This window comes from Echinops telfairi, unplaced genomic scaffold (assembly GCF_000313985.2).
Source record: "Echinops telfairi isolate 266 unplaced genomic scaffold, ASM31398v2 ScPeMD7_5;HRSCAF=22, whole genome shotgun sequence".
Lineage (NCBI taxonomy): Eukaryota > Metazoa > Chordata > Mammalia > Afrosoricida > Tenrecidae > Echinops > Echinops telfairi.
Window position 1 is genome coordinate 21478334 of NW_022103901.1, and position 27919 is coordinate 21506252.

Consider the following 27919-nt stretch of genomic DNA (forward strand, 5'->3'; position numbering starts at 1 on the left):
TACATCAATTGTGTAAAGCACATTTGTACATTCATTGCCCTCATCATTCTCAAAACATTTGCTCTCCACTTAAGCCCCTGGCATCAGCTCATTTTCCCCCTCCCTCCCTGCTCCCCACTCCCTCATAAACCCTTGATAATTTACAAATTATTATTTTGTCATATCTTGCACTGTCTGACATCTCCCTTCATCCACTTTTCTGTTGTCTGTCCCCCAGGGAGGAGGTTATATGTAGATCCTTGTCATCGGTTCCCCCTTTCCAACCCACCCTTCCTCTACCCTCTCAGTATCGCCACTCACACCACTGGTCCTGAAGGGATCATCTGTCCTGGATTCCCTGTGTTTCCAGTTCCTTTCTGTACCAGAGTACATTCTCTGGTCTAGCCGGATTTGTAAGGTAGAATTTGGATCATGATAGTGGGGTGGAGGAAGCATTTAAGAACTAGAGGAAAGTTGTATGCTTCATCGTTGCTACACTGCACCCTGACTGGCTCATCTCCTCCCCATGACCCTTCTGTAAGGGGATGTCCAGTTGCCTACAGATGGGCTTTGGGTCCCCTCATTCACAATGATATGATTTTTTTTTCTTTGATGCCTGGTACCTGATCCCTTCGGTACCTTGTGATCACACAGGCTGGTGTGCTTCCATGTGGGCTTTGTTGCTTCTGAGGTAGATGGCCACTTGTTTACCTTCAAGCCTTTAAGACCCCAAAAGCTATTGTTATATATTATTTTCTTTATTTAAAAAAAAATTAAATACGGTACTTTTATTGGGGGCTTTTACATCTCATCACAATCCATGCATTTATCCAGTGTGTCAAGCACATTTGCACATATGCTGCCATCCTCATTTTCAAAGCATTCTCTTTCCACTTGAGCCCCTGATATCAGCTTCCCATTTCACTCCCTCCTCCCCATTTTGTTTTGTCTTCATTCTTGCTATTTGTCTGCTGTGGTAGTTATATAATCTGGTGTAAATTTTGGACTTGAGAGGATTAAGGGGTGGTGTCTAGTCTCTCAATCGGATCATAGCCAATGCGCCCTCTGTGTGGGCATTACTTTCTCATGAGAATTCTGGGAAATCTGGATTTTCCTCCTTGGAGGTGGGAGAGACTATCTGCTCACTCCCTGGAAGACATTGCAGCTTACAAGACACATGGACCTACGCTAGTGCCCTGAGTTGGAAAAGCCACATGGACCTACCATGATGCAACCAGACCTCTGAAGTCGGAGAAGCCAAGTGGAGACCCCTGCCAGCGCTTAGATGCTTACGACGCCACTGGATCCAAAGACGTTCTACCCACTGGCCTGTGATCGTCCTGCATTTGGCATCATTGCATGTGTTTTGTGAGTCTGAAGAGACTTTATAGATTGGTATACGACAAATGGGCTAATATAGGACTTATGGGCTTGGACTGGACTGAGTTGGGATGCTTTCTTAATGTACAATAACCCATTATATAAAACTCTCTTATATGAGTTTCTATGGATTTGTTCCCTAGTGTACCCAGACTAACATACCTGCCTATATAAGATAGGCACGAGGAGCAAGCCTGCGGAGAAAGCAACAGGAACTATAGTTCAGGGGGGCAGGGTGGTGGGGAGAGTGGTGAGCAAACAGTGCCATAGACAGGGGAACAACTAGGGAATTAAAATCAATGGCGAGAGGGGTCGTAGGGACCATGGTGGCATTGGAGCAACAATAATCTAGCTGAGAGGAATTACTGAGAGGCAAATGAAGGGTGAGTGTGATGGTGGGACAGGAGGAAGGTAAGAGGAAACAGGAAAGATCTACGAAGCAAAACCATTGATAGAGGTAGAAACATAGGTGTGTACATATGTAAATATATTAATTCATAAAAATAGAGGAATTGGCCTATGTACATATATTTATATGGCAATATATGGAGGAACTTTGGGTTTCTACTCAAGCCCTCCCTCAACAGAAGAGCACTTTGTTGTATTAACCTGGCTTTCTGTGATACTCTTCTGACCCGATTGCTGAAGACAAAATGGTTGCATAAGCAAATGTGAAGAAAGATGATGGTGTCTGGCTTAAAAGATAAAGCATCTGGGGTCTTAAAGGCTTGATGTTAAACAAGCGGCCATCAGAGAAACAACCCCACGTGGCAGATGCACACCAGCCCGTGTCATCACGAGGTATTGATGGGATCAGGTAACAGGCATCAGAAGACCCAAAGCAAATAATATTGTTGAGAATGAGGGAGGTTGGAGTGGACCCCAAACCTATCTGTAGACACTTGGACATCTTCTCACAAAAGGGATAAGTCAGCCAGGGTGCCGTATAGCACTGACAAAACACAATATTCCTCTGGTTTCTTGAGGCATCTTTACCTCCTATATCATGACCCCAGTTCTACCTTAGAAATCGGCTGGACCGGAGCATGTATACTGGTACAGATTAGAGCTCTCAACACATAGAATCCGGACAGATAAACCCCTTGTGAACAGACATGGGAGTAGCAATACCAAGAGGGTGGGGGGAGAAAAGGGGAACTTATTGCGATGATTGATGTATTACCCCCCCCCCCAAAGGGGAAGAACAGAAATAGGTGACAGGAGACAGCGGATGGTATAAGATATGAAAATAATAATAATAATTATCATTTATTAAGGGTTCATGAGGGTGGGAGTGTGGGGGAAGGAGGGAAAAAAGAGGAGCTAATACCAAGGGCTCAAACAGAACGAAAATGTTTAGAAAATTATGATGGCAACATAAGTACAAATGTGCTTGAAAAAAATTGATGTATGGATTGTGATACGAGTGGTAAGAGCCCCCAGTAAGGTGATTAAAAAAATAAAATAGGGGAGCCAGATAAGGTAATATACACATGATGGCTCAGCCTCTGGGGCATTTTCTGGTAAAGGATTGTATGTCTAGGCATTTAGGATTTTGTATATGAAGGCAGATTCCAGAAATGGTGCTTAATTGGAATTTCTAATCTGCAGTGAGGCAATTAGATGCTTTATCTGAGGGTTAGACACTATAGCAATTAGAGCATTATCTGGGGTAGGGAACATCCGGCCCTGAGACCCAGCTAACATCACATGCGTCACTAAAGAGAAGCAGTTCCAGCCACCACATTAGGTGTGAGTTAATTAAGTTTTTGACCAGTATGGCCCTCAAAAGATGTTATAAATATCCAAATGGCCCTTTGCAGAAAAAGTGATTCTCCGCCTTGGTGTTAAGAGTATTGGTTGCTGGATGCCCTTGAGTTGATTCCATGTGGCAAAGTAGAGCTCCCCTGTAGAGTGTTCTAGGCTGTCATCTGTATGGGAGTAGGGCAACAGGTTTTCTTCCGAGGAGCTGTGGGTGGGTTTGAACACCAACCTTTCAGTTTGTTGTTAAGTGCTTTAACAAGTGAACCACCAGGGAACCGCTTGTTTATTATTGTTAGCTACTGTGGAGTTGGCCTCCACTCAGTGGGACCCTAAGTACTAGCCGGACAAAACTGCCTGGCCCTAAGCCATCTTGAGAATTATTAATGTTTGAACTCATCGTTGTAGCCACTGTGCCCCTGCATTTCACTGAGGTTTTTTTTTAACAGTTTCTCCCCCTACCTTCTTATTCCCCAGTCCTATCTTTACTTAGAACTGTATGCCCCTCGTATTTCCGCAGAATACATTTATACTTTTTTATTTTGGCATGCTACTTTTAGGCATTATATGTTGATTTCCTATTATGGCTAAAGACTGAGTTTTCATTTACCTTTCTTTCAACCATTTCAAGAGGTGAATAAGAACCAATGGTGCTAAAGGAAAAAGTTCAAGCTGCACTGAAGGCATTATTCAAAACCAAGGCTCCAGGAATTGAAAGAGTACCAGTTGGAAGATTCCAACAAGCTGATGGAGCACAGTAAGCGCTCACTTGTCGGTGACAGGAAACTTGAGACAGTTCTTGGCCAACTGACTGGAAGAGATCCATATGTGTACCCATTCCAAAGAAAGGTACCCCAACAGTCATGGTCAAACTATAGAACAATAACACTGAAATTACATGGGAGGAAAAGCTTGCAAAGATCATCCAGTAATGGTTGCAGCAGCACATTGACAAGGAGGTGCCAGAGGTGGATTCCAAAGAGGATGTGGAACAAGGGAGATCATCACTGATGTCAGATGGATGTTGACTGAAAGCAGAAGAGTACCACAGAGATGTTTACTTGTGTTTCATTGACTATTCAAAGACATTTGTCTGTGTGTATCACAACAAACCTTGGATAACCTTGAGAAGAGTGGGAATTCCAAAACACTTTGTTGTGCTCCTACGGAACTTGTACATGAGTCAAGAAGTAGCTGTGAGAGAGAATACTGCATGGTTTAACATCTGGTGTGCATCAGTGTTGAATCCTCTCACCATACTTCTTCAATCTATATGCTGAACAGTCATGAGAGAAGCTGGATTATATGAAGAAGGATGCAGTATTAGGATTGGAGGAAGGTTTATTACAAACCTGCAATATGCAGATGACACAACCTTGGTTGCTAAAAGGGAGGAGGACTTGAAGCACTTGCTGATGAAAATATGTAGATCCTTGTAATCGGTTCCCCCTTTCTCCCTCACGGGCTCCCCCTTTCTCCCTCACGGGTTCCCCCTTTTTCCCTCAGGAGGCGTCAAAGGGATCAGGTATCAGATATCAAAGACCAAAAAAAAAAAAAATCATAGTATTGTGAATGAGGGGGAGTGCAGAGTGGGGACCCAGGGCCCATCTGTGGGAAATTGGACATCCCCTTGCAGAAGGGTCGCGGAGAGGAGACAAGGTGTGGTGTAGCAATTATGAAACAAACAACTTTCCTCTAGTTCTTGAATGCTTCCTCCCCCTGACCCCCCACCACTATCATGATCCCAGTCCTGCCATCTTTATGAGGCTTTCTACTCCTGTAAAGAGTTACCCTTTTGGAAACCCACAGGGGTCAGTTCTACTCCATTCTAAAAGGTCGCTTGATGATGGCAGTGAGTTTTGCTCCTTAATTTTTCTTCTGAAATGCTCTATCATAGGAGTATGATATTCTTCTGAGTCCCCTTTATTACTGGAGACTTACTTTCAGGGGTTCTGTGTACTACATCTCTGGTCTGGACCAGCTAGGCAGGCTCCTGGTATTTTTGTAGATCTAAGATTTAAAATCCTATGTCTGTCAGTTGTCACTCTGGGCTATCACAAGTCACATAATGCCTCAGGAACTTGGGCAGGAGAAGGTCATAGATCTTCTAATTGTGTAATCTTACCGAGCTTATTTATTCTATTGGCAATTTCTTCATCTTATTGCCTCGGACTACACTGGGGTTACGGTGAGATTATATACATGAAAAAGATTCAGAAGAAATCCTTTGAACTTAATGTGGAACCACTAGCTTATCAAGAGTGTACTTCCTTTTCACTCTCTCTTTTATTTTTAATTTTTGGAGAATTGAGTGACAGTTTAAAAAAGTTGTACATATTTTTCATCACATTGATTGCCATCTCCACCCTGTAATGTCACTCACCCTCCTTCCTCCCTGGGGTTTCCATGCCCATTCCTCTCTCTTTCCTAACCTTGCTGAGTTTTGTCCTTGGGTAAATGCCGCACTGTGATTTTCTCCGTCGGTGTTATAATCTACTATGCATATTGAAGACTTTTTATGTTATCCTTACCTCTGTTTTTTTTAAAATTTTTACACAGTTTTATTGGCACTTTATCCATATGTCATAAAATTCAATAGTTCATTTATACCAAGAAGAATTTTACAATCATTACCACAATCGTATTAGAATATTTTTCTGCCTTGTACTGATTGTTATTAGTGTAATTATTATTTTTTTAAATTGTGGCATAAACATACACAACAAGACATTCTCCAAGTCAGTAACTTCTACATGAATAATTCAGTGCCATTGGTTGTACTCTTCACGTTGTTCAACCATTGTTGATACCCTTTTCTTTGTGTGTGTGTGTGTGTGTGTAGTGATTTTTTTCCCTTTTTTTATTTCTTTTTTATTAGGGGCTTATCACAATCCATACATACATCAATTGTGTAAAGCACATTTGTACATTCATTGCCCTCATCCTTCTCAAAACATTTGCTCTCCACCTCATCCCCTGGCAGGATGTATTTTCTTTTTTAAAATTATTTTATTTATTTATTTATTTATTTATTTATTTATTTATTGGCAGGATGTATTTTCTTTTCTTTTTTTTTTTTTTTCCAGCTTTCTGGAACTTTATTTGGAATTACATTAAACATGTAGAACAATTTTGATAGAATTGACAACTGTACCACGTTGAATTGCCAATCCATGATTAATTATACTAGTTCCCTTAACTTTCTTCTCTGTGTTTTTTTTTTTTTTTTAACATTTTATTAGGGGGCTCATACAACTGTTAATCCCAATCCATACACACATCAATTGTGTAAAGCGCATTTGTACATCGTTTCTCAAAACATTTTCTCTCCATTTAAACCCCCGACATTAGGTCCTCATTTTTCCCCTCCCTCCCCGCTCCCCACCTCCCGCATGAGCCCTTCATAGTTTACAAATGGGTATTTTGTCATATCTTGCCCTGTCCGACTTCTCCCTTCATCCACTTTTCAGTTGTCCGTCCCCCAGGGAGGAGGCCACACACAGTTCCATGCAATTGGTTGGCAGGATGTATTTTCATTGTTACAAATTGAACATAATTCAAGCATAGTGATTAATCACAAAAACTATGTAATTCTATATTGTGAAATATTTATTTCTAGTTACAAATCAATGAAGTCTTGTCTTGAAGCATGGTGTAGCATGGGTAACAGTCTTCACGCTGGGTACTCATGTGGGCGTATCTGCATGTGGGTGGACCAGCCTGGAATCAGATAGAGGAGTGGTGTCTCAGTTCCTAAGACCATCGAAATATGTGTTTTCTGATGGTCTTAGGTGACCCCTGTGAAAAGGTCGTTCAACCCCCAAAGGGGTCGCGACCACAGTTGAGAATCACTGTTAAATGCTTTTAGTTAAAGGGATTTATTTCCTCTACTGGCAAATCTACTTTATTGTTAGCTTTAACAAATAAATTATTTTCTATTAACTAACCCCCCACAAAAAAACACCACCCAAAACAAAAATTCAAACCCACTGCAATCCATTTGATTCTGACTCATAACAATCTTATGTAAGGTTTCCAAGATTGTAACTCTCTATGGAAGCAGAGATCCTCATCTGTCTCCTGAGGATCTGCTAGTGGATTTGAACTGCTGGCCTTGAGGTTAGCAGCCCTACTTCTAACTACAGCACCATTTTTAAAATGGTGATTGTACAATGAGTACAAGATTGAAGAAAATGTTCTAAAACTGATTGTGGTGATGATTGTACAACTCTTCTTGATGGGAATCGTTCGATAAAACTTTTTTCCCCCTGGAATTATCATTTTTATTGTTATCTATAGTTGTTATGATCCACATAGTCAAATGCCTTGGCACAGTCAATAAAACCCAAGGAATCATCTTTCTGGTAATCTCTGCTTTCAGCCAAGATCCATCTGGAGTCAGTAATTATATCCCTTGTTTTATGTCCTCTTCTGAATCTGGCCTGAACCTCTGGCAGCTCCTCGTCAATATACTGTTGCAACTCTCGAAGGATGATCTTCAGCAAAATTTTACTTTCATGTCATATCGATGACATCGTTCTTTAATTTGAGCATTCAGTTGGGTCACCTTTCCTTGGAATGGTCATCCAAATATGGATCTCTTCCAGTCAGTTGACCAAGTAGTTGTCTTCTAAATTTTGTGGCAGAGACGAGTAAGTACTTCCAGTGCTTCATCATCCTCTTGAAACCTTTCGATTGATATACCATCAATTGCTGGAGCCTTGGTTTTGAATAATGCTTTCAATGCAGTGTGGATTTATTCTTTCAGTACCATTGGTTCTTGTTCCTATGCTACCTTTTGAGATGGTTGAATGTCAACCAGTACTTTTTGGTACAGTGACTGTGTATTCTTTCCATCTTCTTTTGAATATTTTGCCCATAGAATCTTTCAAGATTGCAACTCGAGGCCTGAGTATTTCCTTGAGCTTAAGATATGCTGAGCATGGTCCTTTTGCTTTCTACCTTTAGGTCTTTGCACATTTCTTTCTTTTTAAAATCATTTTATTGGGGCTCGTACAACTCTTATCACAATCCATACAACCATCCATTGCCAATAAAACTCTTAAAATATAGTGATTACATATTTATATCAATACATATTTTTCTTTGAACAAGCACCAAAGTGTTCAGTGCTTAACACAGTGTGATAGATAATTGCAGGTTTAAAAAAAATCGTACCCATTCTTTATGTTCTCTATGAAGATACTACTTATAGTTAGAAAAGCAATGCTTTGTAAAATTGCCATTGATTTAATTCATATACTTAGTGCCATTCGTGCTAATTTCTAGGAATAGGGAAATCAGACAGGAAAGGTCACAGTGCTCTCGGAACTTCTGATGATAATAAGATCCTGAACAAGTAACTAAGTATAGTAAATACAGCAGATTGGGGACCCAAGACCCATCTATAGGCAACTGGACATCCCCTTACAGAAGGGTTGCAGGGAGGAGATGAGCCAGTCGGTGCCGTGTAGGAACAATGAAACATATAATTTTCCTTTAGTTCTGAAATGCTTCCTACCCCCACCTACCCACTATCATAATCCCAATTCTACCTTAACCCAGCTAGACCAGAGGATGTACATTTTTACAGATGGGAGCTGGAAACACAGGGAATCCAGGACAGATGATCCCTTCAGGACCAGTGCTGAGAGTGGCGATACTGGGAGGGTGGAGGGAAGGTGGGATGGAAAAGGGGAACCGATGACAAGGATCTACATATAACCTCCTCCCTGGGGTATGGACAACAGAAAAGTGGGTGAAGGGAGACGTTGGACAGTGTAAAGTGTGACAAAATAATTTATAACTTATCAAGGGTTCATGAGGGAGTGGGGAGCGGGGAGGAAGGGGAAAATGAGGAGCTGATACCAAGGGCTCAGGTAGAAAGCAAATGTTTTGAGAATGATGATGGTAACAAAAGTACAAATGTGCTTAAAAAAAAAAAGTACAAATGTGCTTAACACAATGGATGTATGGATTGTGATAAGAGTTGTACGAGCCCCCAATAAAAATGATTAAATAAATAAATACAGATTTGGACTAATGCTGGAAAGATGTGACAGAGAAGAGCAGGGGCCCCAGATTAGGAAAAGCCCCTCTGACAGGTGAGAGCCCCTCTCTCCTCCCAGACATTACAGACTCAAAGGCAGAAAAGAGCTTGATTTATTCTTGCAGGCTTATTTGTAGAAGGCTTGCTTCTATCAGTATTTTTCAGGTCCTGTCAATATTAGATTGAATTATAAGAAATTTCTGTTTCTGTAGGTCAGCCCTGGTTAAATAGCAGCCACTTCAGAAGGTTCAACCTGCACTGTGGCTACAGTTCTCCCTCTGACCTCCGAGTGACTCGGGTTCCTTGGCTGTAGTTTCCGCACCTGTAAAGGAAGGTCAGGCTGATAATTGAGTTATCTGGATCCTCCTCTCTATCGCAGATATTTTCTGATACGAACCAGGGCCCAGACGAGGGTGAGGCCAGTGAGGTGCTGAGGGAGGGCCCGGAATCATAGGGGCTTGGCCCCTTGCACTCACGTGACCCGTTTACTGACACTTTGCAACCCAGGCTTGCCTACCCGTACTCTGAGCCCTGATTTGAATTTATTTTAATATCTATATTTGAGGATTCATTTCTGGATGTGTATTCTTGGTAATGTGATAGTGCTTCAGACAAACAAACGTGCTTCCATTGAGTCCATTCTGACTCATAGCGACCCTATGGGTTTCCAAGACTGTAACTGTTTACGGGAATAGAAAGCCCTCGTCTTCCTCCCGGTGATAAGGCTTAGTGAAGTAGTGATTTAAAAAGCTACAGCATGCATCATCAGTTACTGAGTTTTGTGTTTTGCTCCTGTTTTTCCTGTTTTCTCTGCCCAGGTGATTTCACATCCTCACTAAGAACTTGTGAATACTAGCTTACAGAGATCCACAATGATCCTGGTGACTTCTTGTTTGTAGCTGGAAAAGAAAACTCGGTAGCAGTAATGTTTTATTGTGTTCTCCTTTAGATCAGGCCAAAGCATATGTGAAGATTTTTACTGAAATTGACCGGATGCCCCAGCTCCTTGCATACTACTATAAGTGTCGTAAGGTGAGAGGCTGTGAATAATTACGATACTGTAATAGAACACGGAGCTACAGAAGGTGAAATAGTCGCCTCCACTCCTGCTGGTCCTTTTACTTTGAATTAACCAGTAGGGGATGCTCTTGGTCCATCCATCCTGTGGATGCATCTGCCAACTGAGGTGGAGGGAGGTGGGGTGGGCAGAGGAATCAGTTTTCAGTCTCCTCTGTTTTGAGATATGGATTTAATTGACAAACTTGACAAGTTTAAATTATCCTCATTTTAAATTTTTGACGGAGTTTCATGTCTTATGTTTCATTATATGAATTTTATAGATTTTCTTGAGTTTGTTGGCTTTAGGTTACGGTAAAACATAAAGGCTTTCTAGGCTTACCTTAATTTCTTCAAGCCCAGAGCTCATGTGTCTTGAAGCAATAGTGTTAAGACATGAAGCCTAAATACACACTCATGCTGTCCTCTGAGAGCTGTTCAGAGGAAGGTAGTATCCTGTTGGCGTATTTTTGAGACAGAATAAGAGAAGCGAGGAACACTTGGAGAGCAACAATTTCAATGATAGCTGAGCAAGTGACTGTAAATGTCTCCCCCTAACCCCTTTTTTCCGAAGTGAGTGGACCTCACTGGTGACCATTTGCTGGGTGGAGGCACAGGTATTTTCATAGACGTAACTGATAAGGCCCTCTGTGCTTTGCCTCTGCAGGTACGGCTCTTAGCAACTTGGCAGGAGTTGTGCCAGAGTGAGCTCCCCCTGGACCGACAGCTCACCGGACTCTACGATGCCTTGCTTGGTGCCTGGCACAGCCAAATCCAATGGGCTACGCAGGTAATGGCTCATTTGGTTTCTAGAGAGAACAAAACCAATGTGACAAAGAATGGGTGACTACCTCGGGAATGGTCTCTCCTAACTGCAGAGCACCTCGAAGAACCTCCCCGATTGCCAGTGTCACCAGAGGGATTAACAGATAAGCTTCGAAACCCACGTCAGTAAACTCATTAGGTCCCCATTAAAACCCTTCTTATCACTCTTATCTATATCTTAAATAGAATCTAATGTGACAGTATTGCTTGTTGTTCAGCAAGTGAGCCCGTGGAATTCCTGAAGGCCATTATCTTCAGATCTAAAAAGCAGGAGGTCCTTAGTCAGGTGGTGTTTCAGTGAACAAGATATTTTTTTTAAGTTGTTTCATTGTGATTTGTGATTATTGAGTGAGAGTTTACAGAGCCAAGCATTTTTGTATTCAACAGCTGATGCACAATTTGCTTTGTGACATCGGTTGCTGGGCCCACGATGTAATGGCCCTCTTCCTGTTTCCGCCCACATTTCGTTTTTCCCTTTTGCCCTTCTTTCTTGCCCTTTCCTTGGATACGGATGTTCTTCATCATCTAAAAGTGGTCATAGACTTCTCAGACTTATATCCAGGTCCCATCCTCAGTTTTTAAGGTGCGAGTTTATGCTACTTTAAGACTTTGGCTCATGACCTATTTTCTTTTCAGCATATAAGCATAATAGTGGGCTGTCATCTCCTAAACTCAGTACAGAGCAAAAGAAGACCAAAGGGGCTAGGTGACTGTTTCCCTTTCACATTTTACAAACTTTGTATTGTACAAAAAAACGCACTTTGTATTGTGAATTAGGTGAAGGTTTGCAAGTAGATCATCGGTTTTGCATTCAACAGTTCACACACATTTTGTTTCAACTCATCCATTGTAATCCCTCAGTGTACTTACCCCTCAGTCGCTGATCTTACTACGACCTGTGTTTCCTGTTTCCGTTTCTCCTTCTTTCCTAACCCTTAGTACTTTGTATATGCGTAAATGTGCTCCTTTGTTCTTAAATGATTGATTCTTTTAACATGGGTAGAAGACCAGTGCCAGACCTGAAGGGTGACCTAAAGGCCATAGTCAATGGGTTCCCACTAGTTTCCATCTGACCAGGAAGCCTGGGCTCTTTCATGATTTGGAGTTTTGTTCTACATTTTTCTCCCACTCTCTCTCGGATCTTCTCATGGGATCTTCTTCAGAGAAGGCAGTGGTGGCCAGGCACCGTTTAGTCCTTCCAGTCTCAGGGTTGTGGAGGCTAATGCTTGCATGGTCCATCAGTCCACTGGACTAAATATTTTCATATGTCTTTCTTTTTCATCGTTGATCTTTCCCTCTGCATGAGGAGTTACCAATAGTTGGACCTTAGATGACTCCTCACAAGCTTTTCAGACCCAGTCACTTTCATCAAAGTGGGAGGAGAACATTGTCTTGGTGAGCTAAGTTGTGCCAGTTGACCTTGGTCACCCCTGAGAGTAGGGTCCTGATCCCCACGGCTGAGCAATTCAAGGTGTTTGGTTATATGTAAGAAGTGCTCATAACTTTGCCTCCTGTGTGCTCCATCACATTCATGAGTACATTTGCAGCAAGTATAATTAGACATATTCAAATATCCTCTGTTAAATCTCTATATATCCATGGGCATGTTCCAACTCTCTCTCCTACACCCATTCAGCCTGTGCGTCTACCCAAGCATCTACTTGTAGATCACCACTTGCAGGATTGTGTATATAACAGTGTTTGCCTCTGTGGCCTTTCACTCTTGCAAACTTCCCATGCTTCCATCATTTTTTGCTGACTGCCCTTTTATTGTATGTGGCCTTTCCCTTCACCCAAATTAATACTTGTCTACCTCCTAGTCCGTGACTTTCTTCCCGTCCTTCCTCTTCCTCCCCTGATAGCCATCAAAAGTGCTTCATCCCCCATTAGCTTTCCACATACCAAGAATATTGGTTGAAAGAATATCCCTGTACTCGCTTCGTAGTTACTCCAGTGAACATTTTGCTACATAGGCTTTTTATAAGTCTAGTTTCTGGGTGGTGCAAACACTTAAAGTGCTTGACTACTAGCTGAAAGATTGGTTGCTTGAACTCACCCAGATGCACCTCAGGAAACAGGCCTGGCAATCTCCTTCTGAGAAGCCTATGAAACAGTTCTACTTTTGCACATTAGGCCACCGTTAGTCAAAATTGACTTGATACCAGTTAAGGCCACCACTACCAACTTCCATCTGTCCATACCTCTCTCAATTTACTAATCATCTTATTTCTTTTATGCTTTTCAAAGTATGTTAGCAGACATCATTGCCTTCATAGTATACCACACATGTTACTCACTCAAAATGTTTAGAACTTTATCTGCTGATGGTCATGACTCAAAATGAGAATAGCTGTAAACATCCATTACTAATTGGAACATGGAATGTACTAAGTATGAATCTACAAAAACTAGAAATCATCAAAACTGAATAGAATGCTTAAAGGTCAACATCCTAGACACTAGTGAGCTGAAGTGGACTGGTACTGACCAGTTTGAATCAGATAATCCTATAGTTTACTATAATAGGAGTAACGAATTAAAGAATGGTGTCACATACATCATCAAAAGAACATTTTAAGATCTCTAAAGTACAATGCCATTTGTGATAGGATAATATCTATATACCTGCAAGGAAGATTAGTTAATATAATTATTATTCAAATTTTTACATTAACTACTAAAGCTAGTAATGAAGAAATTGAAGAATTTTACCAGCTACTTCAATCTGGAACTGATCAAACATACAATTGCAATACATTGATAATTACTAGTGATAGGAATGTGGAAGTTGCAAACAGCGGATTAAATGGTAGTTGAAAAATATTGCTTTGGTGATTGAAGCGTAGCTGGAGATTGCTCGATAGAATTTTGTAAGAGCAGAGGTTTATTCATTGCACATACCTTTTTCATCGACATAAATGGCAACTGTACATGTGGACTTTGCTAGATAGAATATGTAGGAATTGAATGGACTATAACTGTGGGAAGAGACAATGGGGAAGTTCCGTTTCAACTAAAAGAAGGCCAGAGGCTGACCGTGGACGAGACCATCAATTGCTACTATGTAAGTTTAGATTCAAGCTGAAGAAACAAAAAGAAGTCCATGAAAGCCAGAGAGGAAGCTGGAATATATCCCCCTGACTGTGCAGGCCATCTTATGAACAGAGTTAATGTATTGGACACTAATGACAGAAGACTTTGGATGACATCATGATATCATAGCTGAAGAAACGGAAATATCACTAAAGAAATAAGGAAGAGCGTACAAACCAAGGTGTGGATATCAGAAGAGACTGAAACTGCTCTTGAACATTTAGAGGTGCTAAAGCCAATGGAGGAAACGATGACATAAAAGACCTGACCAAAGGATTTCCAAGAGCAGCTTCAGAAGACAGAGTAATAATGGGGAAGTTAGAAAGCCAGAAGGGAGTAACATGCTCATCACATCTCAAGTTGAAGACAAAATTCAAGCCTTGACTTGGGCAGAAAATTGAAGGCATACTCAGCCACTATACCAAAAAGAATTGACATGGGAGAAAGAAATCCATACTGTAGTGAAGGCATTAGTGGAAAACAAACAAGAAAACCAACAACTCCAGGAGTGATGGAGTATCCATTGAAATGTTTCAACAAGCTGATGGAGCCCACTGGAAGCACTGACTCAATTTTGGAAGACAGTTACCTGGCTAACTGACTGGAAGAAACCCCTGTTTGTGCCTGTTCTAAAGAGAAGCAATTCACGTGCAAGTGAAAGTTTGTTGAAGAAAATTAAAAATGCTGCCATGATGCATTGTCAGAGATTTGCCAGAAAATCAAACCAGATTCAGAAGAGGATGTGGAATGAGAGATATTATTGCTGACATCAGGTAGCTCTTAGCTGGAGGGAATGACCGAAAGATGTTTACTTGTTTTTATTGATTATGCAAAGGCATTCAACTGTTAGTATCATAAACTATGGTTAACATTGAAAAGAATGGGAATTCCAGAACACTCCATTGTGCTAATGCAGAACCTACATATGGATCAAGAGGTAGTGTTTAAGCTAGAACAAGGGAATACTGCACGTTTTAAAATCAGTAAAGGTATGTATTGGGGTTATATTCCTTCACTGTATTTATTCATTCTATGGTGAATAATGATATGAGAAACTATATGAAGAAGGAGGAGGCATTAGAATAGCACTCAAGGTTAAATAATTTGACAAGAAGATTCCATACATGATGTTCTGACCGTAAATCACTCTTGAATCAGTAACGTTGTCATTCACTCTGCTTTTCCAGATCCTCACTGGCTAGCTGAGAATGTCAACCTCAGCGCCTACGTTCCTTTTCCATTAACTTGCTGTAGGGTCAAGTGTGATTCATAGCAGTGACGAAGGTAGATGACACAATCTTCCTTGCTGAATTCGAGGCATATTTGTGGCACTTGCTGATGAAAATCAAAGATTGCAGCCTTCAGTGTGGATTACAACTCAATGCAAAGAATTCTCACAGCGAGACTTAAGAGCAGCATTGTGATAAAAAGAAATGATTGAAGTTGTCAAGGATTTGATTTTGCTTGGATCCACTATCAGTGCTTATGGAAGTAGAAGTCAAGAAATCAAAGGATGTATCACATTGGGCAAGTTTGGTACACAAGACCTCTTTAAAGTATTGTTACTTTGCGGACTAAGGTGTGCCTGACCCAAGCCATGGTGTTTGCCATTGCCTCATATGCATGTGGAAGCTGGAAATTGAATAAGGAAGATCAAAGAAGAATCAGTGTATTTGAATCTTGAATTTTAGTGTTGGCGTAGAATATTGAAAGTACCATGAACTTCCAGAAGAATAAACATACCTGTCTTGGAAGAAGTACAGCTAGGATGCCCCTTAGAAGGAGGACAGTGAGGCCTTGTCTCGCAGACTTTGAACATGTCAGGAGAGGCAGAGACCGGAAAAGGAGATCATACTGGGTAAAGTTAGAGGGTCATTGAAAAGAGGAAGACCCTTGATAGAAGGGATTGACACGGTGGCTGCAAAAATGGGTTCAAACAGAACAATAGATGTGAGGAGGGCGCAGGACTGGGGTTGCTATGAGTCAGAATTGATTCTGTAGCATCTGAAAACAACATTGAAGAAAAAGGAACAAAAAACCCAACAATTAATATATTTTCTCTTTTATTGCATTGTCTTTCCTAAGAAATGTTGGCTTGCTTCAAAATTGCAAAAATATTCTTTTATTATTTTTTCTTGTAAAGTATCGCTCTTGGTCCAAACATTTAGCAAAAAAAAAATTTATATATATATATATATATTATTAACCACAATATTTAACTTGGGTGCTTCCATGAGGAACCATACAGACGTACCCAAGTTAAAGGTCATATGTGAAACAACTGCCCTGGACTCTTCAAAATGTGGATGATCCTAAGGGAAAAACCCCAGAGCACTTCTAGGTGAAAGGAGACTAAAGACCTGTGACGATTAAATGGCAATGGATGATCTGTGATGGGATCCTGCATGATTTAACAAAGAAATACTATAGAGGACAGTTAGGGAACTTTAAACATGGACTATATTACATAATGATAGTTCACCTTGGTCAAGGTTAAGTTTGGTCCCAACACAACCGCTGAAGACAAAGCGGGTGAATAAGCAAATGTGGTGAAGAAAGTGGATGGTGCCCGGCTATCAAAAGATATAGCGTCTGGGGTCTTAAAAGCTTGAAGGTAAACAAGCGGCCATCTAGCTCAGAAGCAACAAAGCCCACATGGAACAACATATCAACCCCGCAAACAAAACAAAACAAACACATACACAATAGACTTTCAATGAAGGGATCTATAATACATAGCTTGGTAAGAAAGACTCCCAATGAATCAGTGAATCTCTAACCAGAAGGCTCTGCATAGACTATTCCTGGTGGTCCTTAAGAAGAAAAGATTCAAATGTTGATGGCAACATATGTACAAGTGTGCTTAATACTGTTGCATGACAGATTGTTAAAAGATTTGTAAGAGCCCCCCAATAAAATTATTAACTAAAAAAAGAATAAAAGATTCATCAAAAAACTAAAAAGACAAGATGGGGCTTTCTATTCTCATACATACTTACACTCTCAGAAACTCAGAGACAGTTCTACCCTGCTCTATAGGATCTCTGTGAGTCGGTGCCGACTCAATGGCAGTGAGTTTGGTTGGTTAAGGGTAGGACTGCACAACCAGTTAATATAGGTGCTGTTGATAAGTTGTACACATACAAAAACATTGAATTAGCCAAACTTATGGATATATTCCTATAATGGGGGGAAAGGCTGCTGAGGGTGCTTAGCACAATGACGTGAGATTTGGAGGTGTAGGGAAATGGTTTCATGGGACATCTCAATGAACCTAATAACGTGTTTAGTGCTTCTGTTCCACCTTCTAGTTTGTTGTGTAGTGCCTGGGGTCTTAAAAGCTTTCAGGTGGCCATCCAAGGCACAAAAATCTGTGTGTACCCAGAGTGCAGAGGAAGAAGGAGAGTTGGGAATAGGAGGGGGATCTGGAATCTGGCTAATTGCTACCATAACAATTGCTTCCTTTGCCATGCCATGCAACCAGAACTGGATGGTGCCTGCTACCAGTCCCAAGCATGCTTATGTGTGTGTGTATATGTATGTCTATGTCTATGGGGTCCAGTTGAAAATAGCAACTCAAAAGATTAGATAGGAACCTTAGGAGACAGTGAAAAGAGGGTGAGAATTGTTGCCCAACTCAAAGAACTTAATCAGTGCTACTGTGGTGTAGAAACTTGTATTGGTATATTTTTTGCTATGTATCTTTTTATAAACCAAACTACAATAAGGTACATTATTATTTTTAAAAAATAATTTTATTGGGGGCAGCCCTTATCACAATCCATACATACATCCATGTGTCAAGCAAATTTGTACAGTTGTTGCCATCATCATTCTCAAAACATTTTCTTTCTACTTGAGGCCTTGGTATCAGCTCCTCACTTTCCCCCTTCCTCCCCCACCCTCCCTCACGAACCCTTGATAATTTATAAATTATTATTTTGCCATGTCTTATACTGTCTGATGCTTCCCTTCACCCACTTTTCTGTTGTCTGTCCCCCAAGGAGGGGGTTATATGTAGATCATTGTGATCGGTTCCCCCTTTCTCCCCTACCTTTCCCTTGCCCTCCTGGTATCGCTACTCTCATTGTTGGACCTGAGGGGTTTATCTGTTCTGGATTTCCTGTGTTTCCAGCTCTGATCTGTAGCAGTGTACATCCTCTGGTCTAGCCAGATTTGTACGGTAGAATTGGGATCATGATAGTGGGGATGAGGAAACTTTAAAGAACTAGAGGAAAGTTGTCTGTTTTATAGGTACGATACTGCACCCTGACTGACTCGTCTCCTTCCTGCAACCCTTCTGTAAGGGAATGTCCAGTAGTCTACAGTTGGGCTACGGGTCCCCACTCCACACCTGATCCCTTCGACACCTCGTGATCACACAGGCTGGTGTGCTTCTTCTATGTGGACTTTGTTGCTTCTGAACTAGATGGCCGCTTGTTATCTTCAATCCTTTAAGATCCCGGATGCTATCTCTTTTGATAGTCGGGCACCATCAGCTTTCTTCACCACATTTGCTTATACACATATGCTTATTCAACAATCGTGTCAGGAAGGTGAGCATCATGGAATGACAGTTTAATAAAACAAAGTGTTCCTGCATTGAGGGAGTAGTTGAATGGAGACCCAATGTCCATCTGCTACCTTAATACTAAACTTATAAACATATGCACATAGATCTATTTCCCCATCCTCATATATAAATATATTTACATATGTACATGCTTGTATTTAGACCTCTATAAATACCCTTTACCTCCTAGTTCTTCCCTCTATTTCCTTTTACTTTCCTCTTGTTCCACTATCATGTTCAACTTTCATTTGGGTTTTAGTAATTCCTCTCGGTTACATTGCCCTTGATCAAGCCCTACCAGGCTTCCTACACCCTCCTTATCATTGATTTTGGATCACTTGTTGTTCCCTTGTCCTTGGGGTTGTTAACACCCACTTCCTTTACCCCGCCTCCCCCTCTCTCATGTTCCCCCAGAACCATTGGTTCCGTTGTTTTCTCCTCCAGATTTTTTATCCCGCCTATCTTATCTAGATAGACCTGCAGAGATAATAATATGCACAAAAAACACAATGGTAAAACAAAACAACAAAAACAACAACCAAAAATCCAACGAGAAAAAAAAAGAAAAACCTGTGAATAGTTCAAGGTCTGTTTGTTAACCTTTAGGAGTCTTTCCCGGTGGAGTCTGATGGGGTGCCATGCCCTGGCCCCACACTCAATTTTTGGTATTCCCCGAGGACCTTGTTGCTCTGTTCCCCTTGCTGTTGTTCCACACCCTTAGTGTTTCACCTCAGTGTGGTGGGGAAGGTACATTATTTTAAAAAAATGATAATGAAAACAGCCACCTCACTGAAAAGCTGCATCCAGAGGAGGGATAGGTTCAATCCATCTGGACTGAAAAGCTGTGTCCAGGGGAGAGCAAGGTTCGAGACAGCTGCAGGCTGGTTTGTAAAAGTGCTTAAAGGTCATTTTAATGTTCACATTCTGCACTTTCATCCTCTCAGCATTCCCCTGAGCCAGTTTTTGGTAACCATTAAATACTGTGTGAAAGCCTTGAATAGATTTGAAAATACCTGGGCATTTGGGGCCAGTGGTAGACAAGAAATAGCCAATTGTTTGGACAGCATATAGAGCTTGTACTTTCTGAATGCATTTTACCCTGTAGTGAAGAGTACTCTGGGTTTATAGCTCTTGGCTAGACAACTTTTCTGATATCAGGGGAGACTGAAATTGAATCTTTTCTTTTAAAAAATATTTTCTCGTGTTTTTGGTGCAGCAAATTAGGTTCTCCTTTGACAGGGTTTGTACTATATATTGTGACAAAGAGACTCTGTTTCCAAGGTTGCTCCTGTTGGGTGCCTGTGCTAAGCAGATACCTGTCTCCCGCTGCAGGTCTTCAAGAACCCCCAGGAGGTAGTGACAGTGCTGCTGATTCAGACCTTGGGGGCCTTGGTGCCCTCTCTGCCCATCTGCCTGGCTTCCGCTTTGGAGAGGGCAGGACCAGAGATGGAGCTCACCAAGCTGCTGGAGTTCTATGACACCACTGCCCACTTTGCAAAGGGCTTGGAGATGGCTCTTCTCCCCCACCTACGTAAGTCTCCCCTCTTTCCAGCTCTCCAGCTTGGCTTCTCTTAGTTTACTGTTATGTGGTGGAGTGGCATTTTCTTCCTCCACAGATGTGGAGGCCTTCTCCACGAAAACATTGCCGCCACGGAAGTCCTTCTTTTCCTTTTTGCCAAGACCACTGCTGCCTCGGTGCTTTTGCACCCCCAGGGAACTGATGGAGGTAGAATTTGAGCCTAAGAGGCCTAAGTGCAAGGCAGATAGATATTAGTGGAGATTTGTTGGTTGGCAGCAGGTTACTGTATATACTCGAGTATAAGCTGACCTGAATATCAGCTGTGGCACCTACTTTTACCATAAAAACTGCATTAAAAATGTGCAGAAAAATTCGGCTTATACATGAGTAGATAGGCACTTTTAAGAGTAAAGTTTTCTTTCTATAAAGTCATCATAAAGGCTCAGACAATTCAAGCTAAATGGAAGAGAACAAGTTGGTGGGAGGGCTTTTGAAGGGGCCACAACAAGCTTGTCATCAGGGAAGAGGAGCTGCACTTGGATTAAAGGGAATGGGTTAAAGGGAATGGGCTTTCCCCAGTGCCATCAGGTAGCGAAGCACTTCTGCTGTCATCTGGGCCCACAGTGTGGTGGTGTTCCACTTTCCTGGTCATTTTCCCATCTGTAGCAAGAGCATTAAATGATTTTAAATAACACAGGCCACATGATACATGCTGCTGTCAGATCAGGAAATCCCTTCAGGAAGACCTTGTTCTGCTGTTTGGCAAGTGTGTGTCACTAACTTCGTGCATTTAATAGTTATTCTCTTTAATTGCATTTGGGTATAATTGTCTGGACATTCCAGGGAGTGTGTATATTGTTTGTGTTCTTGATGATTCACGCAGTGGTTTGGCACGCTCACTTGTCAGGCCTTGCTGTGGGAGAGGTACAGTGGATGTAGGAAGCTTCCAGAGGCTGTGATGTCATCAGCAGTGGTTCCAGGGTATTGAGGCCATGCATCCTGATGGAGCAGGGTGGAGTGAAGGTGAGACAAGGAACAGGTTGCATTCCTCTGACTGCTAGGGACCATTGTTGAAGAAAAGAGAACGATCCTCTCAAGAACCAGGGAAGGATTCCCTGTGTTGCGGACTCCTATCTGTAGCAGTGTGCATGCTCTGGTCTAATCCCATTTGTAAGGTAGAATTTAGGTCATGATATGGGGTGAAGGAAGCACCAAAGAGCTAGAGGAAAGTTGTGTTTTTCATTGATGCTATACTGTACCCTGAATCCAGGATATATAAACCCCTCAGGGCCAACAAGGAGAGTAGAAATACCAGGAGGCTTAAGGGAGGTTTGGGGGGAGAAAGGGAGAATTCATCACAAGGATCAACCTAGAACCCCCTCCCAGGGGGACAAATAACAGAAAAGTGGCTGAGGGACAACGGAGGACAATGTAAGATGTGGAAAAATAATCTATAATTTATCAAGGGTTCATGAGGGAGGGCGGGCAGGGAAGGGAGGGGGAAGAAATGGGAAGCTGATATCAGGGGCTCAAGTGGGAAGATAATTCTTTGAAAATGAGGATGGCAGCATATGTGCAAATGTGCTTGACACACTGGATGAATGTACGGATTGTGATAAAAGATGTAAGAGCCCCCAGTAAAAGTATTAAAAAAAAAAAAAAAGAACCAGGGAAAGCCTTTGTTATGCAGCTATCAGGAGTAAAGATTATTTATGACTGCTTTTTAGATTTCCAAAAAGGGGCATGCAAGTGGGTGAAGGGAGATGTCGAACAGTGCAAGATATGACAAAATAATAATTTATAAATTATCAAGGGTTCATGAGGGAGGAGGGAGCAGGGAGGGAGGGGGGAAAATGAGGAGCTGATGCCAGGGGCTTAGGTGGAGAGCAAATGTTTTGAGAATGATGAGGGTAATGAGTGTACAAATGTGCTTCACACAATTGATGTATGTATGGATTGTGATGAGTTGTATGAGCCCCTAATAAAATAATTTTTTTTAAGTATATAAAAAGTGCATGCATTTTTATATAGGGGGAAAAAAAGAAAATGTTGGAAGAGAAACATGAAAAATTAAAATAAAAAAGTTAAAATTATCCATAACTTCCATCTCTCAGAGAGAGCCACTATTAGCACTTGTTGGTATTTTCTTCCACAATAGTTATTCCTTGGTATTTGCCCAGGGTTTTGTACCTGGACTCCTTATAGATACCCAATTCTGTGATGCTCAGGTTTCTTACATAAAAAGAGTAGTATTTGCTGAAAACCTGTGCACAACCTGTCGACTGCAGATCATTTCTCGATAATATGTAATGCCTATTACTATGTAAGTACTAATAAACAGCATTTTCTCCTCCTCCTCGTGTTTGAGGGATAGATCTTGAGGCAAGGAGGAGCCTTTCAGGAGCCCTTGTAACGTCATCCAAGCTGAGAACCAAGAAGCGGTACAGCTAGAAACCACTCCAAACTAGAAACTCACTGACAACAAGTCAATTGTGAGAACCCACACTCTGGAACAGACAGGCAAATTAAGTCTTTAAATGCTTCTCAGGTTGTTTTGTAGGAAGCCTGGGCCCACCCATGTGCCACCACGTAAGGACTCTGGTACACCTGCGACACATCCCATAACAAGTCCTGTCTTGTAATCCCAGAATCCCTTGCAAGCAGTATCCAAGAAGACTACCTTTCCCCTGAATTTTAATGAATGTGTATAAAAACCCCTCTCCCCCGTTACACCGTGGAGGAGATAGAAACCTTGAACCCCCCACCCTGTACCCCAAGCTTCAGGGAGACAGATACAACGTTGCTTAGGCCCTTCTCATTTTCTATCAGCTGGTATCTTCTCTACTAAAACTTTTCCTGTGTGGAAACTCTGTGCCTGTCCCGGTCATTTTTGATCAGTTGAAGGCAAAAATCCTCCTTTGTAAAATTAGGCTGGAAAACCATACCTAGCAACACTTTGATCACTTTATTGCTTTGTAAGGAACCAATCCCACCACCAAACTTACCCTCGAATATTTTCAGTCTGTTGTTAGAGGCTACTGAGTAGATTCAGACCCATAGCAACCCTGTGCACAACAGAACAACCCCTGCGCAGTCCTGCGCCGTCCTCAGAACTATTGCTATGCTTGTCCGTTGGTGCAGCTGTTGTGTCAGTCCATCTCTTGAGGGCCTTCCTCTTTGTCACCGCCCCTCCACTTCACCAGCGTGATGTCCTTCTCCAGGGACAGGGCTCTCCTGACAACATGTCCAAAGTATGTAAGACAAAGTTTCACAATCTTGTCACAAAGCCCACCTTTGTCTTTTTATTTATTTATTAAAAGATAATTTTATTGGGTGCTCTTACAACTCTTATAACAATCATACATCAGTTGTATCAAGTGTATTTGTGCATATGTTGCCATCATCATTTTCTAAGCATTTACTTTCTTTTTGAGCCCTTGGTATCAGCTCCTCTTCCCCTCACCCCCATGTGACCCCTTGATAAATTATAAATTATTATTATTAGGTTCATATCTTACACCGACCCTTCCCCCACAGTTTCTGTTTTTCATCGCCCTGGTGGGGGTGGGCTGGCTTGGAACCAACTCCAAGTGCACTATCCCCCTTACATCACACTGGGTTTTTTTTTTGGTACCCCCCTCATATATATTTACATATTCCTATTAATCTTTTAATACCTGCTTAGTTTTGGACACAAACATTTCCAGGAACATCTTGCGATTTCCCTGTCTCAGGGACCTGAGAACAAACCATTTTCACAAGGAATCTTGTTATTTTTTATAGGACACCATAGTATGAAGCTAATATCACTGTTGCTTGAGTGTTGTGAGACATAGGCCGTTTTGTTGAACACAGGAAATAAATATTTACATTAAAAGTTTATACTGACATTTCCAAATAAAATCTAACACTACAGAATTTTTTATCTCTTGCCATTCTCAGTTGTATTTCCCTTGTCTGCAGTGAGGATTCTGGTTTCTAACAATGTGTGTGCCTTTTATACTTACATATATCAATTTTTCATGACAGCATTGTGAATTGGTCAAAACGTATTTAACTAATTTGTTAATTAAAGTAAAAATGGCCTAATTTTTGGGATTGGATGCTGAAGGCACAATGTTAAGCAACACCAAACATAGTCATATGACATATTCTCAAAAAACTCAGTGTCATCGAGTCTATTATAGCTCTTGGGAACCCACAGGGGCAGTTTTACTCTGATCTGCAGGGTCACTATGAGTCAGCATCAACTCAGTGGCAATGCAAGAGAGTAATGGGATCTAATTGATAATAGCAACTTGAAAAATTCGATAGGAACTTTTGAGATACTGAGTTTATGTTAATAAAGTAGAAACAACTCAGTAAAGGAAAAGAATGGTTGCGTAACTAGAGGAATCAACAATGTCATTAAATTGTACATATTCAAATTGTTGCATTGCACAAAATAAAGTTGAAAGAAAACGAATTAGATTCGCATTCACAAGCATACACATACTGTTCTGCGACATCCATAACAATCCATGCTCTGTGTTAGTGCTCTCACCATTTCTACCCCACCTGCCCTGTTTCCACCTTTCCAGGGAGGGGTTCACTGGAGGCTTCATCCATGTGTATTTCCCCTGTGCTTTTTTTCTTTTAAAACAACTTTTAAATGGGTCAAAAAGGATATAAAATAAGATATTACATTTTAACCTAACTCAATCTACCATAACTGTCTTTACATTGTTCTCTGTCTGATAACAAAACTGTTCACATCCCTCAACTGTGGTCAGAGGGGAGTCATCAGAGGCTTAATCCATTTGGGGACCCTGCAAATGCATTTTGCACTTGCACTGTCATCCGTGGCCTTCTGCAAATGGGTGTTCACAATTTAAGCTCTTGATACCTTCCCTTCTGCAGATTTGGGCTTTAATAATTTATAAACCTTAGATCACACAGGCTTGTGTCCTTTATCCATGTGGACTTAGTTGATGCCTCACTCTGTTAGACAGGGTTCTCTACAGAAACCCAGGACATTATGATTTTATATATATAAACATATATATATATATATACAAATATATATATATATATATATATATATATACACACACATACACACACATAGAAATACACACACATATGCGTGTGTGTGTATATATATATGTATATATATACACAGCATGAAGGAATATAACAGCTAATTAGTCCACACAGAAGTACAGAGGGTTCAGTTAAACTCACTTCTGTGAACAGTTAATATACTGGAAGTCCTTCAAGTCATAAGGGTTGCTGGGTCCAACGTTAAGGAAGCAGACAGCTGAGTCGTTCATAGAGCAATGTAGACAGTCTGGCCAAAGGCAGCAAACAACAGGGTGGGTCACCAACAGTCAGCCAGATGACAGGATCCGACAGTCCTCAGCTCAAATGATGTATACACCAGCAGTGTGGCAAAGCAGGTCTCGAAGGAACCTTAAGCTTTAGCAACACAGTCCATGGGTTGGGTGTCCCACAGGTAGTAAAGCTCACAAGTTGAGGCAGAGAACTAGCTAAGGCAGCCACACACTTGTCTGATTACCAGAGAACAAGGGAAGAGAAGTGGGGTTCACTGAGCCATTTATCTCTTTGCCCTCCAATTAAACTGCAACCATATTAATACCACATGTTTTTATCAGCCAGGTTGGCACAATATACCTACCTATCATACTCACTTAGATGGCTGCTTGCTTGAAGACAAGCCTTTAAGACTGCAGACACTATTCTTTCTGAGAATCAGGCACCATCCAGTTCTTCCTCACACTTTGCAATAGCACCCATCTCTTCAGAGATCCCTTTATAAGGATGAGTATCAAGCAGCACTGTGTCCTAAGAATTAATTGTTCTTAGATTAAGACTAGAAGTAAGTGAGAGCCTCGCCCCAGGTATTTTGGGGGGACATAATTTTAAAACATACTAATAAAATGTAATCACTCCCACAGATGAAACACAGGAAGAGTTCCAGTAGAGTACCTTTGTTGGAGTTGTTTTCCATTGCTTTTTTTAGGATTTTTGCTCATTATTTTTAATTTCTGATTTCCTGAAGATGAGCACAACGCAGTGAAAGTCACGGAACTGGTGGATGCTGTATATGGCCCATACAAGCCCTACCAGCTGAAGTACGGTGACCTGGAGGAGAACCACCTCCTCATCCAGATCAGTGCGGTGCCCTTGGTAAGGTCATCATTCTTCCTGTGGCTGGATACGTTCAGTCTTTCTTTGCCTGGCTTGAGGCCAAGTTTGAAAGGGTTGGAGGTGGGATGCACTGAAGAGGGTGTGAGATGGAATCAGCTGTGGAAAATGGAATCAGATGGGTAAAAAGTGGGTTCTAGATGCTTTCATGGGCTCTTGCAAGCCAATGTAAAATGAGATCACAGAAATGCTATCCATTTTAAATGTAAAACCCCCAATAAAGGTTTGGTAGGCAGAATGAAGTCTTTGGGTGAGAAGTTGCTTATCTCCTCTCCGATTGTAGTAACAGTAGGCTTTATAAGAACAGTAGGCTTTCCTTTAATGAAAGTGGTGCTGGTGGTATAGTGGATTAATTATTGGGCTACTTACTGCAAGATCAGTGGTTCAAACTCACCCTGCTCCCTGGTAGAAAGATGAGGGGGTCTGCTCCAGTAAAGGTCCACAGTCACGGAAACTCTCAGGAGTGGCTCTCCTAGGCCCTGTAGGGTCCTCTGAGTCAGAATCTACTTGACGGCAGTAGATTTGAGTTTTGGTTTTCTTTTGAGGAAAATAGGTAAATAAATACAAGCTTAGCATTCATGGATAAGACCTATAAGAGAGTTTCACTGGGAAAGAGGAATACAGGTCACCAGGGGAATAGAGGTCATTTCAGCCTCAAACAGTATTTTGTTTTCAGATCACCTAAGGTGAGTTGACCTTTAAGAATGGATCTTGCAGCAATCAAATTAGGTTGCCCCGTGCCGTTTTTCTAGGGATGTCCTTAGGAAGTCTGAACCGCTTCAGTTATATTCTTGCCCCTGATGGAAGCATGTCCTTTTACTACGTTCCCTGGGATTGTCTTTGAGTCCGTACTGGAGAGCAGAAAGGAGAGCTGTGATCCTAAGAATCAGAAAAAGAAAATGAAATTACAGAGTAAATTGGACATCTGACTCTGCTTCTGTGTTAAGAGTTGAATTCTGTGATCTCGTTGTCCTCTTTGACTCCCTGCCCCTGGTGACTGAGAGCTGTCACAGTAGCTGGCACTGTAGTCCCACCTGTCTGATAGTGAGCAGTGATTTTACTTGGCGCATGTTTGGAGGTCCCCAACTGCCTCGCTGTGGTCGAGTCAGATGTTCTCTTCCCTAACTCACTTCTTGTGTGTCTGTGTTTGCTGACCAGGAGCACGGAGAAGTCATCGACTGTGTCCAAGAGCTGAGCCACTCTGTAAACAAGCTCTTTGGTCTGGCATCCACAGCCATTGACAGATGCATCAGATTCACCAATGGCCTGGGAACCTGTGGCCTGCTGACAGCCTTGAAATCTCTCTTTGCTAAGTAAGATGTTGAGTGTTAGAGAGACACGTGACAGTATGTGTAAAATGAAAGGTTCACATATTTGTGTTCCGCTACGGAACCTGTAGAAACACTGGTGCCTGAGCTCAAGACAGCATTCGAGGATGTTCATTGCAATGTTGTTTATAATGGTGAAATATTGGAAG

General features: G+C 41.5%; 1 protein-coding gene across 1 annotated transcript in view; it reads left to right on the top strand.

Annotated features, from left to right (window-relative positions):
- The window catches only part of COG7 (component of oligomeric golgi complex 7), an 83589-nt gene that overhangs the window by 18726 nt on the left and 36944 nt on the right, over positions 1-27919 (top strand). The window contains exons 5-9 of the mRNA XM_004706061.2: positions 10119-10201; positions 10893-11015; positions 20049-20247; positions 26297-26424; positions 27601-27755. Coding sequence (XP_004706118.1) covers positions 10119-10201; positions 10893-11015; positions 20049-20247; positions 26297-26424; positions 27601-27755 — 688 coding nt within the window. The remainder of the gene's footprint in view (positions 1-10118; positions 10202-10892; positions 11016-20048; positions 20248-26296; positions 26425-27600; positions 27756-27919) is intronic.